The following is a 15,411-nucleotide window of genomic DNA, read 5'->3' on the forward strand; positions in this document are numbered from 1 at the left end:
AAGGAGATAACAACTCCCAGCACCATGTCCCTTATGTTTCTCCTCAACTGAAAAGAACAAAATCTTTCCTGAACCCCCAACAGGATGCCAGGACCAAGTGGGGGTTGGTCAGCAACAACCTATGGGTGCTTCCCTCTGCCAAAGCCCTGAGACATCAGCAGATAAAAGCAGTGGCCAAGAGCTCCCACCTTGCCAGGGTTTCGCACGGCACAAGCAGCACTGGAATGCTTGGAAGTCAATACCGCCTCCTGGCCACAAACCCTCCAGGACTTTGGTCATCATTCAGCCATGACCACCCAGCTGGAGAGGACCAGGGCTCAGCTGCTTTGGCAGGGATGCACCTCTGCTTGGGAGCAGACAGCGTTATAGGAGTTCAGTTGATGACCTTGATTTTTCCATGGGGTTTTCCACAGGGAGAAGCAAGATGGTTTGGAAAACAAGCAGGTTGCCAGCAATCCCACGTTCCTTGGAGCAGAGAGGAAGGAAAGGAGCAAACGGCACCGCTGTCCTCTCAGCTGCTTTTTATTTACGACAGGTCAGAAGCTGCCCTAACAAATGCTGACTCCAAACTGTCCTGCCAAGAGCTTTTTAGGCAATTTTCTTGCTGATTCTCTTCTTCGCTCCAGAGACAAAAAAATTACAGGTTTTTTTTCCCCCTCTGTCACCATCTCTGCCTTCAGCGCCCAGCAGACAGACATCTGAAGCTCCCGTTTCCAGCAGCTCCCAAGAGCATACAGAGAGCTGGGCAAGGCACAGCTGCACATCAAGGCTCTTCCACGCAACTCTTCCTGCAGATAAGCAGCTTGTTGTGATATTAGGACAACTTCTGATCTTGGCTTCACAAGCCTAAATCAACGCTGGGATTGGTGGATGACTTTGGATTTACATCGGTGTAACTGAGACAGAGTTTTGCTTGATAACAGCTTCCATCTGCTTCCAGTCATGCTCGCTGTGCAAACGGGTGGCTTGTTTCTGACATCAGGACTCACAGAAAGGCAGGATTTGCTTTTCCTAAGCAAATCTTAGAAAATTTGCTGTTTTGAGTTTCTCCTTGTTCCCCACTCACCTAACAATACTGCCCGTTTATAATGTGTAGATACATCAAAGCACCACCTGGTTCCTGTGTCAGAAGAGACTTTGTCCTTCCAGACCGTGATCCTCAGGTGTCACTTTTGGACTGCCCTCCTTGGCTTTTGGAGTGGCCAGCTGTAGGGAGGAGGAGCAGGAGAACGTTGGACCTCATGGGAATACCCTTGACCAAGCCCTTGCTACCACATATGTAGAGCAAAGCTCCCAGAAGAAGACAGGGCCAAAGATGACTCAGATGATTCCCTACAAGACAAGACAGTAAGATGCGTAGCCAGTGGATGTGAAAGGACAAATTTCCCCAGGGATTTACTCATTTTGTGCAATATATTTCTGACTGAGCTACCTCCAACACCCACCATGACCTGCGGGTTGGCCACTCACATCCATTGCATTTCAGGGAAATGGAGGTTTCAGAGGGGCTGAGGATAATTTGCCGTGTTGGCCATGTGTCCCAACAGTCCCTTCACCCCTGATGCAGGGGCACCAGGAACCATGCACCCATGTTTCCATCACTCTCACCCCATGAGAACTTGTCATCTGGGAATTTCCCCACTGTTTCCAAGGCAGATATTTTCACTCTACAACCTACTCTCCTTCAGCAAGGAACATCTCTAGGACAGGTACTGGAGGCTCCTAGGGTATTTCCTTCTACATATTGCATATCAACTTAACCTTGACCCCAACATCAGGGTGCAGCAACTCCAGCACTTGTGCTGACTCCTGCACTTGGTGAGGAAGCCAACTCCAACCTCTGCTCCCGGACTGTCTCCGATTACAGAGCTCGGGAAAGTTGCTTGAGTATTAATTAGAGAGGTCACCTCTACATCTCAGCTTCATCCGGGCTTAGCTTCAAACACTAGGCAAGCATAAAACCATTAGCACAATCAAGATTTATTTGCTGCAGTACAGACTGGCTGGAAAGGTGGAGCCGAGGGGGGGAAACAACAGCGATGTAATTCTTCATGTAAACCCCAGCAGCAAGGCGCTGCTCAGCATCCTCCTCTAACCCCTGAACCGTAATTCAGCTGCTGTGTTTGGGAGTCCACAAGAGCCTTGACTTGGGTACAGCCCCTCAATGCATGCTCAGAAATCATCCTCTTTTCTTGCAGCATCTAGCGATTGGCTTCTGCCCCTTCCTCCTCTGCAAGTTTTATGTTTTAGGGGAAAATACTGTACTGTAGCCAAAACGAGCGTATAGGAGAAGACGATGTTCCCAAATGTACTTTTTTCAAAGAGATCTTTGACACCAGTAGTTTTTCATTGCTGCCAGTTTGTGAAACGGACTCAACCATAATTTTAAAAGCTCTGGGTACACCTTTTTATCATATACTGGGAAAAGCAGCGATTATCCAGCACTGCTGGTGAGACTGCTGGTTACCATCTGCGTTGTGCACATACTCCCCTCATGCACCTCTTTTCAAGGTGATTCCCCTCCCCTCGAGAGAGACTCCCCTCTTTTTCGAAGTTTTAGAGAACAGGGATGTCTCAATCAGAAACCTTGAGCAGAACGTGACAGTAATTTTAAACGGTTTCTGTAGCCAGTGCAGGCTCGGGCACTGCATACATCGTATTGAGGCCCCTTAAATCTTCAGAGGGTTCCTGGGAAGGCTTCTCCACCAACCCCAAAACTACGGTATGCCCAAGGCCCACCTAAGCTTCAGCAAACCCTGCTGGTTAGCTATGTTTTTTTCTTAAAACCTCATTTACTTAGCCCTCCAGATAGCTTTCCCCCCTCTTTTGCACAACACAACTGCATTAGTCAAGTCAATGAATAAGGACACAGTTTTTGAGCAGGCCTGTGGTGCTGCCAAGAAGCTGTTGCCTCATTAAATCTGTGTCATATCTACTTTCACTCACACGAGGATGCATGTCTTGGCTGCTGGGCAGTGTACATGAGTTGAGAATTTGGTCTTTTTTTGTGTTTCAGATTCTCGGTGTTCTTTTTAAAAGAGTTGTGTTGTGCAGTCTGTGGGAAGAGCAAAGGAGAAAGAACCAGGAACCCTCTGATCCTGCAAAAAAACAAATGTTAATTTGTCTTTTGGAGAAAAATATATCCAGCTCTCAGTTAGCACTTTCTATTTTGCAATGCAGAAGGAAGAGCAGTTACTCCAATTCTCTCCTGACTCTGCAACCCTACCCGCTCATGCTGTAATTACGCCTGATATCATTAACGAAGCGCTGCCAGACCTGGCTGGGATTTGGAGAGGAGATCTAGGGAAAAGACAGGTGTTGCAAGAAGTGGCAGGGCTGATTCACAGCTTGGCTATCTTCCCTCTGAATCAGCAGGAAAATAATTAATATCCCAGGCTAGCAATAGGGGACAGCAGCCAGCTAGATAATTATACGGTCCTCCTTACGATCTGAGGTCCTCCTTGTTTTTTAATAACTCAAGTAATCTCACTTACTTGCCGTTGCGAAGAAAGGACTGTATTAATTAGCACACAAGTGCATTGTGCGAAGTGTTTGGTAAGGGAAAGTGAAGACAAAATGATGAGCCTTGTCTTAAATTCTCAGCAGAGCCTCTTGTTTCATCTGGACGGGTGTTTGCAGCCTAAATCCAGTCCCTGGACTTGCCATGGTGCTTTTGGTGGACCTCAGCTGGTCTGGGCTGTGGAAGGGGATATTTGCTGCTGCATGGAGCCAGTGGGATGGGCTTGGGATGCCTGACCTGGGTGCTGCATCCTTCAGGAGCCTTTGGTCTTCCTCAAAGGGTTCCCAAAGGGATGGCACTCTCACATGGGCATCCCTGTGTGTTAAAGGGGAAAAAGAGAGAAAAACCAGACCCAGCAGAGGTCATATAGCACAAAAAGATCAATCACCATGTATGAGGCTGGGAAATCATATTGCCCAAGGATATAAATCTATAAATCCATCCCAAAGCATCCAGATTGTTTCCTCTTTGCACATGGTGTTCTAGTAAGTCTAATGATATACACAACCAATTAAATGTTTTTTCATTGCTACATGTCTTTGCCAAAAAGAGAGCATTGATGCCAAAAAGAGATAGAGGAAAAAAGAGTTTCAGAATTGAGAAGTTTTTGTTTCAACTCTGAAGGCAGGAAAAAAAATATATAATCCAGTTCAGTGATATTAAAAAAATCCAGTTCAGTGACATCAATAGTTTAGAGAAAAAAAGGAAGACGGAAATCCCCTTCTCATTCAGCTTCTTACAAGGAGAGAAGCCCAAAGGAGGGACGAGGCTTGTATCTAATTGAGATATTAGAGAAAACTTCCCAAGTCTGGCTTTGGAGCGGGCAGGCAGGGGAGTCTGGGGCATCCCTGTCCCTGGAGGTTTCAAACATCATCTTGGAAGGGCTTGGAAAGGGGATGGAGCATCGTGCTGGCCCTAAGTTCCCCCCATGAGCAGGGGAAAACAGGGTGACTCCCAGGCACAAGCAGCCCTGCGCTTTTGGGTACGGCTCCCACAGCATCGCTGCGTGCCAGTTTTTATCTGGGGGGGGGGGTGTGAGTTAATCAGTGAAACAGCTCAGCCAGGGACATATGGCATCGTCCCTTCTTCCAGGCACCTGAAACGACAACGAGTTGCTCACCATACCCACTGACTGATCTTGTCAAACCGGGCTCTGCCAGGGGAAATCCCACAGCCTGGTATCAGGGTCAGCGCAGGTAATGGCAGAAATCATGTCGGCCACTTGTGAAGAACCGGGTGGGCTACTTCTCATCAGCCAAGCCAAGAAAAAAAAAAAGAAACAAGGCCTTTAATGCAAGTGCAGTAGGGTTTTACTCTTCACATGGACATGGACCATACCCTCACAGCTCATATAGATATATGTGTCCTTCTGGGACCGATGTATGAGACTTACAGCTACTGTCACACCTTAATGAATAACACTGGAGACTCCTCCGGCTCACCCTAATTGCTGACTTCTGAATTCAAGCTGCAAGGAGCCATCTCTGATATTATCAGACTGTATATATATATATATATATATATATATATATATAAAATTAAAATATATCTTAGCTGTCAGTGAATGTTTCTCCCATTTTGCTCTTTCTCCCTGATCCAGGATCTCTAAGCAGAAATAGCCAAGGTGGGCATGGATTCAGGCAGGAAAACACCAGGGTTTCATTTGAAATTGGAGACTGTAAAGGGATGTTCTCCTCCACCTCCAGCCTTCCCACCTGATGATGTTTCTGCTCCAGATACTCATCACTACCCTTGCTGGAGGCAATTGCCTCCACCACTCTGTCTAGCACTGTTAAATCTACTTAGGGCAAGAATGACCAGGTTTTTATGTTGATTTGGGGTTCTGTCTTTAAAAAGATATGTCCCGAGTGGTGTTTAAACACTGATTTCCCCTAAAGCCTGATCCACGCCAAGATCTCATCGTGGATTTGGGCTGGGGTTGTTGCTGTGATGGTTGTACAAACCTGATGTGGAGCTGCTGATGTGTCCCATGATGCTTACTGGAGAGGAAGGGGTCTGCTGGGATGTAACACGGATCACGCCATGGGAAAAGGGGCTTTTACTCCATCCTGAACATGAACACCACATGATGTGAGTGCATGGACAAACCCACCGAGTATCAGATGTCCTGGGGCGTTACTGAAGAGCCACAACTGCTCTGGAGGGGCATACGTGAGCGCATCGGCTGCAAAGCAAATTGATAGTGAACTGTTAAATTCGGGGGGATGTGGCCCAGAGATCTTCAGCAGAAACAACTCCACAATGTTAATCAGCCCTCCTGCTTCAATTAATGCCAGCAGCAAGAAAACACAGCTGGAGTTTGTCTGCTTTTCAGATAACCTGCATAAAAATATCCCTTCTGTAACGGCTCTGCTTTGACGCTGTTGCTTGCAGGTTCGTTGCTAGTTTTCATCTCGTAACTAGCACTTAATCTTGTTTACATTCCAGCTAAGGGGTGATGTTAAGAAGATTAAAGAAAAAACCAAACAAATAGAAGGGGGAAAAAAAAAAGAAAAAAAAAAAACCCTTGGAGGACTCCAAAGGAACAAAATCCTGTTAAGCAATGACTCACAAGCGCCTGGACAGGTTTGCCTGGGTGCAGAGTGGATTTGGCCGTTCCTGTTCATCACTTCTCTTACCTGAGGAGAGGAAGTTGGATTTGTCCCCAGGCTTCTAAAATGCTGTAATATTTTAACAAATTTACTCTGTTCCGCTGTTCGGCAGTGAGTCAACACGCCAGCTATGAAGAAAAAGCAGTGCTAAGGTTAGGCAGCCACATAAATCACTGCAGCTCTGCTGCTCGGCCAGCCTATAAATATTAGGGGTTGGACGTTTACATCAGGAGAGTAATTCAATTAATTCAATTTCTGTGGGCTCATGCGAGCTGCTATTCATTAGCATTCACCTACCTGATCTCAGTGATGAGAAACCACTGAGTCAAAGCCCTGATGTCTCAAGGTGCCACTGGGTGCTGTGCTGTGGGCGTGCGGTCCACGGGTGCTGCACACACCAAGCTCTGCCTGGTCCCCGTGCTGGCTCTATGTGTGTGTCGGTGCCATTAATTACTGCTAATTTCATTACGTTGGCGTGTGCCTCTTGCATGCAAATTACAAAGTCAGGCTCGGTGAAGGAGATCAATGAGGTTGGACGTTTTTCAGTGGCTATTTGGATTGCCGTAGCAGCTGGAAAGCGTCATGCACCGAGACCCTTGGGTGTTGCGTGGGAGCAAGGTGAGACATCCAGCTTCGGGGTATCTCAGCTTGGTGAGGAATTCAGGAGACAGGACGCTGAATTAACTACATTGATTGCGAAATAGGTCTAAAGTAAGTCCGTGCAGTTTCTGCTTGTAGGTTGGGATGTTTTATCCATCATACCTGGTGCTCCACACAACGTTAGTGTTGGCAGACACAGGGTCCCTCACATGCACAAGGTGAACGAGGACATCCCAGCTCTGTTCCTGCTCAGGGTGCGGGGGGGGAACCTCCCTGAGCTCCAGGTCTCACCACATTATCCCCTCTTGGGCTCTCAGGCGACTGAGTCTGAATCCAGACATTTGTCCTTGTCCTGCCTCTGTTGATCCCCCCTCCCATGCCAGCACAACCGTGGTGGAGTTGTCTGCCTGTCCTGTCCCCGTGGGGACCCATCCGAGGACCCCTGCTGAACCCCAGTCTGGTGTTGGACCTGTCCCTTCAGGCAACCCAAGTTAGCCCTGTCTTAGCTGTTGGAGAAGGGGCTGTTTGCGGAGGCAGAGACAAGGCAGACGGCCGTGAAGATGTTCTCTGAGGACACAGAGCTCTCCTGGGTAGTGCCATATCACTGGTCTCACCTCCAGCCAGTTCATGTCATGTTTTCCATAAGGCCAGGAGATAACAGAAGCACGTTGAGTCCTTGGTCCCTCTAGGTAAGAGCCAAGCCAAGATCACTTGAGCTGCTTGAGGTATATTCGCAGCAAAAAGGGTCACGCACTGACCCAGAGAAGAGACAGATCCATCACAGCTTCATTAGTGACTCCATTATCTCCAATATCTCCATCCACGTAGCACCAAGGTCCAGGCTGGATCATCAGCTCCTCTGCCAAACTGGCAGCAACTGTCTCCATCGTGGGTACAGCACCGAGCACAGACAGGTCTCTGGTTAGAGCCACTGGGATTAAAGTGTTGCAAATATATACCTTCTGTTTTAGCCTTGGAACGCGCTGAATAAATAAAAAACAAGGGGGGGAGTCGGGGTGGGGGAAGGGAAGAGGGAATGGGAAATTAATAAAGCTGCAAGTAAACTGGAAGTCTTGAAAGGGAATTGTCAAGCTCAAAATTGAATTTTCTGGTTGGGAGGAGGTCTTTGACAGAACCACAATGTTTTTATCCCCAGGGAAATTTCAAAGTATTACTCAGTTCTAGGCTAGCCGCAAGCTCAAAATGCAAAGCTGGATTTCACCCAGCATTTGGGCATCACTTGTCTGCGGACTTTGGATGTGCCTCTGTGCGCAGCACCACCAAGCAAGCACCGAAGGGAGGTGGCGGCGTTCCCCCAGACATTTACACCACTGGCTATGAGCTTTCCTGCCCTGCGGTTTGGCCCCCGAATATTTCGTCCAAGGTTGTCCCTGCAGAGACACAGCTGCAACAGATATGAGCAGGAGAAAATGGGGTCTCTGAGTAGGAGCAGGGAGAGGTGCCAGCAGCAGGGGAAACACCCGATGGTCACTACCTGAGCCTGACTGCTGGGGTGTGATGAGACTTGCTGGGTAACTGCCTACTGGTCCACGATTTCTGCCTGGAGAGGTTCTGCTTTGCAGAGATTATCCTCCTCTCTCACTGAAAGAAACAGAAAAAGGATGAGGCAACGGATGTGCAAACCGCACGCTCCAAGCTGATGGCACGTTCACCCGACTCTTGCCTTTTCTTCTCCCACCCATGTCAGGCACCTGAATTCCCTTCTAACTGGTGTGCGCTGGGGAAGGCCTTTGAAGGTGAGAAAATCCTGCACTACCTGCAGTCAGCACTACACCTCCGAGCAAGGTCCAGTGCTCAAAGGGCCCCAGCACAGGGCAGTGAAGACCGGGGAACCCCAGAACCTTGCACTGGAGTTCAAAATGAACGCAATCACATCTCCCTTCGTTTGACAACATTTCTGTGCTTGTTGGATGGCTGCAGGCAAGAAGCCAAGATGACCAAGCTTTGTGCTACTACCACGGGGGCTCAGACTGTCGTAGCTGCAGGCTTCCCCATCACTGAAGGTCGTACAAATCCTGCTGTCCTACCTGAGCACCCACTAGCCGAGACAGGCACCCACGCATCTTCTGATCAGCATCAAGAAGAACTGACCAGCCCCGTGCAACACAAAAGCCAAGAAACACCTGGGAAAAGTTGTATTTAAAACAAAATTCTTTAATAATTTGAACTATAAAGACACAAATTAGTGCTTGACTGCAGCATGAATAACAAATAAAATACATTAAATATTTCAAAGCTACTGTGCTTTGCAAAACAAGATATGCTGATACATATAAGCTTAATGCTAGTTACCATCGGTTTGGTACAAAGGATCAGCTCAGTATATCAAAATTGTCAATAAACATTGCTCAACGCAGCTGCGTTTTACAGGTCAACTGCTATTCATCTGTCACAGTGTAGTTATCTATCTGCAACAATATACTGAATTTCAGGAAAAAAAACCCATTACGTTAGAACTAATAGTGTCAACGTTAGAAAGTTTGGTCATGTAACGTGCGGGGTATTTCATGTCCGTTACAGGTGGACAGATGTTATTTGCTAAGACAGTAAACATCATCAGTGCATTAAGCTGAGTTCAATAGTCAACATCAAATAGTCAACATCAATTTGGAAGATCAAGAGAAAAATCAGTTCCTGTTCAGTCTAAGGAGTAACTACTGTTTATGCTGCTTGAAACCTTCTCTTCCAAAATCCAGGGAGCAATAGTATACACAACCAAAATTCTCCCGCAGCGACTGACGAGGGCTTTAATTTAGAAAATATTTTGGTACACAACTTGCTATGAGCATGTGTGAAAGCCCATCTCTATTCAGCACCGGCTTTGGAAGAACATATATATGTTCCATGGTTTTGAGGAAAGAAGAATCTGAGATTGTGCTTACAGCTATTCATGTCTTTTGGTGATGAAGGACAAATAATCGGAAGACCCTTTATCTCTGCATTCGTAAAATCTCAACAATCTGCTCTAAACATCAGGCAGATTCAACTTGTGTGAAATATGTGCAAAAAAAGATTTCCAGGCACTGGTTTAGGGTCTTGCGTTAGCTGGATTCTGAACTTGGTTCTTCTTAAATCTGCAATTATGTGCTTCATCAAATCTAAACACTTTCAACAAGTAGAGAGTTCTGAAGTAAAGTAAGAGGTTCAGGCATCAACCCTGCCCCTAAAATTGTACATCTGAAGCCCCATAGCCCCAGTCCTGTTTGAGGCATCTGGCTGGGAGCTCCAGTAATGGGGCCCTGCGTAAGGCGCTTGCTTGACTGTTGTGCCCTCAGAGTGCCTGTCGCTGGACTACACACGCTGCGCTGAACACCAGCTGTGGGGCTACGTCCCTCAACCAGCCTTCAAAATCTGAGAAGACAGGACAGCATCAGGGACGTGGGGTAGTCAGGCACAAGTTTGAGCCAAGCAGAGGCAGTCATGTACTGGATAACTACATTTCTGGAAAGCGACTAAAGAGAGTGCTGTGACTCCTGCGGTAGGAGAATTTTTAACAAAAACCAAGCTGACCTCCCACCTACCGAGGACCTTGTCTTATGGACCCCAGGAGAAAACACAGCCTCAGCTCTCAGAAAAGACTTGCGACAAAGAGATCAGGCACTTGGCAGCCGTCGGCAGTCATGAGCGAGAAACTGAACGAAGAAATCCAAAACCAGTCTTAATAGTTATACAGTATATTCTCTGTAGTTACGTTACGGACTCTCAAAGCTGGCAGAGGACGTTCCAGATGGATAAGAAATGAATTCATTCACGTACGAAACAATCTGTGTCACGTTCCATCCTCATAAAAAAAACCAAACCAGCTGAATAATCTACAATGGACCGAATGTAACAGAGTCTACATCACTTCTATGGTAAAGAGTGAAGAGTCAGCATGGAAAATTAAATGTATAAATAGCAAAACATTCAAGCTTGTTACATAAGCATCTAAAGTGCAGTTCTCAGAAGGGTGGCTGACGTAATACTACGGGATTCTGCGCTTAATCTTTTGTTATTCTTAATCTCCTTCTGGCTTTTGCTTCTCATGGGTAATAAAGACTCCGTCCTTTATCCCTCTTCATACTAAAGTCTCACAGTTAAACAGTACTTTGCAGTTAAAGCCTCCCACCGTCTACTTATAAAGTGCAGATAGGGTTTCTTTACAGTAAACTGTTTTACCTGAATATGTTAATTTAAATTACGGGGCACACGTTCTGCCAAAATTAAGGTGTGTTCCTGGATTCTGGGGTCTACTGAAGAAAACAGCAGCGCTGCTTTGCTAGAGCTCGTCTTCCACCGAGAAGAGTTATACTGAATTGTTTCACCACCTGCTATCAAATGCGAAAAACATATCCACAGAGAGAAACAGATTTAAAAAAAAAAACCAAACAGTATTACCAAAATTCTTGAATGCGAACTAAACAAGGTGGTAGTGACTGTGGGAAACACTCGTGATACCGGGAGGATTTTCTGTTCCTAAGAGTTTCACATGGAGGAGTTAGCTGAAAAACTCATTCAGCTGTTTGAAACCAGGTGTTGGAAGCCAATGCACTACAGCCAAAAGAATCAGCCGCATTTCAAATCATACGATCTCCCTTCAGCCAAACGAGACGGCACAATATTAGATTAAGAGAGAATTAAAGATAATTAAAAAACAGTATTTTCCATCGCGTCTCTTCCAAAATCATGTAAAACAAGTTACACTGTTTGCATCCTAGCTTTAAATGTAACTTCACTGCCCAAAAGGTTTCACTTCACCTGTCTGAATTAAAGTCCCCCTACTCGTATCTCTTTCTAAAGCAGCCAGACTTCTGCACGCAGATGAAGGGCAGACTGAGCACAACCTAAAAGCGGCAGACACCGAACAAGTCAGGATGCTTACGCAGAGCGAGCAGAGCCAGCCGCGGATCAGTACAATGCTGCTGCAACCCTCAGGGGCTGCAGGGTCTAAGTCAGGCTGCGCTAACGCCTGCGCATTCAGGCAGCTATAATTAAGGGCACAGGTATTGTACAATACATGACAGAGGTAGATCGGCAAGTGACAGACTGCATATTCCAATTCTGACTATGGGGTAGTCTCCCAAACACTGGCGGGTAGCACATCTTCCTTGTGCTAGAAGAAAAAAAAAACATTAAAATGAAGTCTGGAGATGACTAATACTGCTAGCTAACACCACTGCCTTCAAAACACAGATGAGATTCGTCCTGATGGCAGATTTCTGTTTATCATGTCTTATTTTCACTTCTGGATAATGCATGTCTTGAGCTGTATCCAGAAAATCTAGATTCCTGGCATAAAGTATGGTGTTGATCTGTACTGGGAGAGTAATTTTGAGGTTTTTCTTTTATTTCCAAGGAAGAATTTTTCAGCTTACGGTCTGCAGAGCTACTTGCTGCTGATCTGTGCCAAGCCGATGGTTGTAAGGTAGCAGATTTCCTGGTTCTTCATGGATGTTAAAGACGAGTTCATTGCTATCAAGCCTGTCCAACACATCCTGTAGGATTCATATTAAACGACACCTGCTACTTCTCTAATTCCCTTTAAAGTAGCTGCTGTCTGAATCCTACTCAAAAAATAGGATCAAAGATGACCCACCTTATAAGATGTAGTGCAAGAAAAATTTGGAATATGCTGCTCTTAAGGTTTGTAGAAAAAAATCAGCTTGTCCTACAAATGATATAAATAAAAAGCAATTTAACAGACATTTAACACATTACAGGAGTAAGGATGTATGTCTTTCCAGGCACTAGAAAAGGCAGTCTGAATTTCGGTGACATGCAGTTAAAACTGGCTTGCCATTTTCAATATCACTCACAAGATCAGTAAGGCAGTGAAACCAAAGCACCCATAATTTTAGATTATTTATGCTTAGAAGGATACACACATAAATTACATTCTTCAGGGTCTAACATAACCTGAAAGAAAGGCTGCTGGAAGGGTGGTAGAGGTGTGCACTTTTTTGGTCATTTGGAATGAAGGAAGAAGCCAATTTGCATAATTTTTTTAAAGATAAAAACATCAGTGACAAATGATATGTGAATGGAAAGCTAACGGCAGCATAAAATTAAAACAAGGGCTTTTCCAACTTTTTTCTTAAATCCTGACAATTTAATTCAACAAGATTTGAAAAGAAACGTATACTTCCTACTTGCAAATGTGTAGGAGAACCAACAAATTTCTTTAAAATTTACCATTGTAGAGATGCCTTATGAATAAGAAAGTGGCTTTTCAGCACGCTCTGGTTCCTGCAATTACAGGGAAACCAAACAGAGCCCCCAGGATCCTCCAGTAACAAAACTAAGGCCACTAAAATAAAGGGTTTGTTCGTTTTCTTAAAAATTATACCATACCTAGCAGATGTCACAAGTGACTGTTGATAGGTCTCGTTGCTGCACTGCTCCTGTTACGGGACTCGTTCCCTAACTTATGAAAACATGTAAACATACTAATAAGAAAATCGGATACAGGGTACAGAAGCATGCTTGAGAGAGCCTGGAGGTGAACAGGCAGGCACTTATTTTTAAGCTACATTTTTAAAACAGTTCTCAAATCCCTTTACAAAAAAATAAGCCTTCTGGATAATTAAAGACACTTGATCCAAGACAGCATGTTCCTACCTCTATGCTCATTATTCCAACGTCTTTCAGACTGAAGATCACTCAAATTTCCCAACACAGATGCTGACCTTGTCTATGGAACCAGAGCCTACTAACAACAAATCTGTTTCAAAATTTTCATTCGAGAATCTTTATAGTGGTTTGCTGATTACAGGTTGAAATGCACCGCTATCAGCATGTGCTTAAACCTCACTGAAGTCACTCACGGTTAAGTATCTTTTTCTAACCCTGAGTTTGGGTCTATTTGATCCCAAGAGTCCAGGGTCAGTCACATAACAAAAGCCACGATTTGATTTGGAGATTCACATCAGCAGGAGTGCTACTGATGGACACGGAGGATGCAGCTAAGCTCCAAACAGGAGAAAAGAAAAAAGATATTAAAGGGAGGAGACCATTTTAGTCAGCGTTGATTGTACAATACAGATTTCAGTCCGACTTTTTCAGCAGTCGGAGCAAGGAAGCTTACACTGGCCAGGACTTTGTGATCTGGGAGACAGCTTTATAGCTACATGAGTGTGCCTTGCTGCTGTGGGAACATTTTAAATCAATACAGAATGAGATTTCCAATCAGTCTGACCATTTCCCTTTTTTCCTTCATGGCAAGAAGGATAAATCCCTCAGAGCATCAAAAGCAGAAAAAAATTGCATAGCATGGCAGCTAGGAGGCCCAGAGACAGACTCCATTAGTTGCCCCAAGATCTGAAGAGTCAAAACCACAGCCTCCGATATGAGGTATATTTTGAAACACTGTATTAGTTCAATGTTTTCTTCATGCTTGCTTATTAACTTTCATCAGCTGGGTAGATAAAAATTGCAGAAACCAGAGAGTTTGTCCCTCCCATTAATCCCCAAAGTTTCGTTTTAAAATGGTGGTCAACTTTCCATAGAGTAACCATGTGATGGACAGATTAAGAGCAAGCAAAGTGCTGCCAATGATATTTTGGGATATCCTGAACATCAGTCTTGTTCTTTACTCTTTCTTCAATATTCCTGAATAAGAAGATGCTTCTAAAAGTCAGACCAATATTTAAGACTTGTAAAATAAGGGAAAGAGATGAATTCAAAGCTGAACTAGCACACATCAAAGGTGTTTGTCAATCTGTAGTATGAATGGGACATGGGGAGTAAAAAGTAGGGATAGAAAAGGGAGGCATGTAAATAATAATTATAAAAAATAAAAAAAGTGTTTCTTGTGTTTATACAGTCACTCTGCAGTCTCCTGACGGATCACTGGTCAAACAAATTAGGAATTCAGTTTCCACACACAAACGAGAACCCCTATAATGCTTCACCATCTTGCATGTCTTCTGCCGGTCACACCCTGGAACATCCTCCACGATGTACCTCAGCTGGACTAAAGAGAAAATGGAAGCTTGGTACAAAATTAACTAAATGGCACAGGTATCCCAACCATTTTGCTTAAAATATAGATTGCAAAGGAGGCTGTGGAAAAGCAAGACAGAATAAAGCCCTAAATCAACCACTACATACTTCATTAATTGTATAAAAGTGCAAGATTAAAGTAGTTCAGGTTAAGCATTCAGCTCACTATAGGCCACACAAATCCTTAGCTTGGCCATCAATGGCCTGTTTTTGTCATTCAGTTACTAACAGTAGTTTAAACCACAGAAAGAACAACAACTGAATGAAAACTGTATGCAATCCACTTCAAAAATGGTTAGTTTTCTGTGACCAGCACGAAATATTAGCTCAGTATCATCAGCTATACAATATATACATAAAAATATTGTGTCTTAATCTTTGTTTTAACAACTTAGAATAAAGCTGTACTAAACATTATTTCCCTAGTGCGCCAACTCTTTGCTCTGTTCTGGCCGGCTGGCCTAGTAACACAGAGAAGTCCTTTTATAGCAACGGTACTTGAATTGATCCATAATTTTGACACTTCAGCCATAGTAATTGTTGAATCGCTTTATTCAGCTGGCTAGGTGATCGCATGTGACCGCCTGCGTCTCAGTCAAAGCTTCTTGGGCGGCTCCACAAGAAGAACAGGCCATATTCCAAAAAGAAACTGTTAAAAGAAAAATAGGAAGAGGGGAA

The 15,411-nt window shown here is 44.7% G+C and overlaps 1 protein-coding gene across 3 annotated transcripts in view; it reads right to left on the reverse strand.

Annotated features, from left to right (window-relative positions):
* Positions 1 to 8,893: 8,893 nt before the first annotated feature.
* Positions 8,894 to 15,411, reverse strand: part of ACER3 (alkaline ceramidase 3) — a 64,183-nt gene continuing 57,665 nt past the window's right edge. For 2 of the 3 annotated variants that reach the window (XM_009476482.2, XM_087758525.1), the window contains exon 11: positions 8,894 to 15,382. In XM_009476482.2, the coding sequence (XP_009474757.1) occupies positions 15,329 to 15,382 (54 nt within the window). In that variant the 3' untranslated portion in view covers positions 8,894 to 15,328. The remainder of the gene's footprint in view (positions 15,383 to 15,411) is intronic. The other variant, XM_087758526.1, reaches the window with a different exon arrangement.

This window comes from Nipponia nippon, unplaced genomic scaffold (assembly GCF_047370975.1).
Source record: "Nipponia nippon isolate SJK-2023a ecotype South Korea unplaced genomic scaffold, ASM4737097v1 scaffold_2, whole genome shotgun sequence".
NCBI lineage: Eukaryota > Metazoa > Chordata > Aves > Pelecaniformes > Threskiornithidae > Nipponia > Nipponia nippon.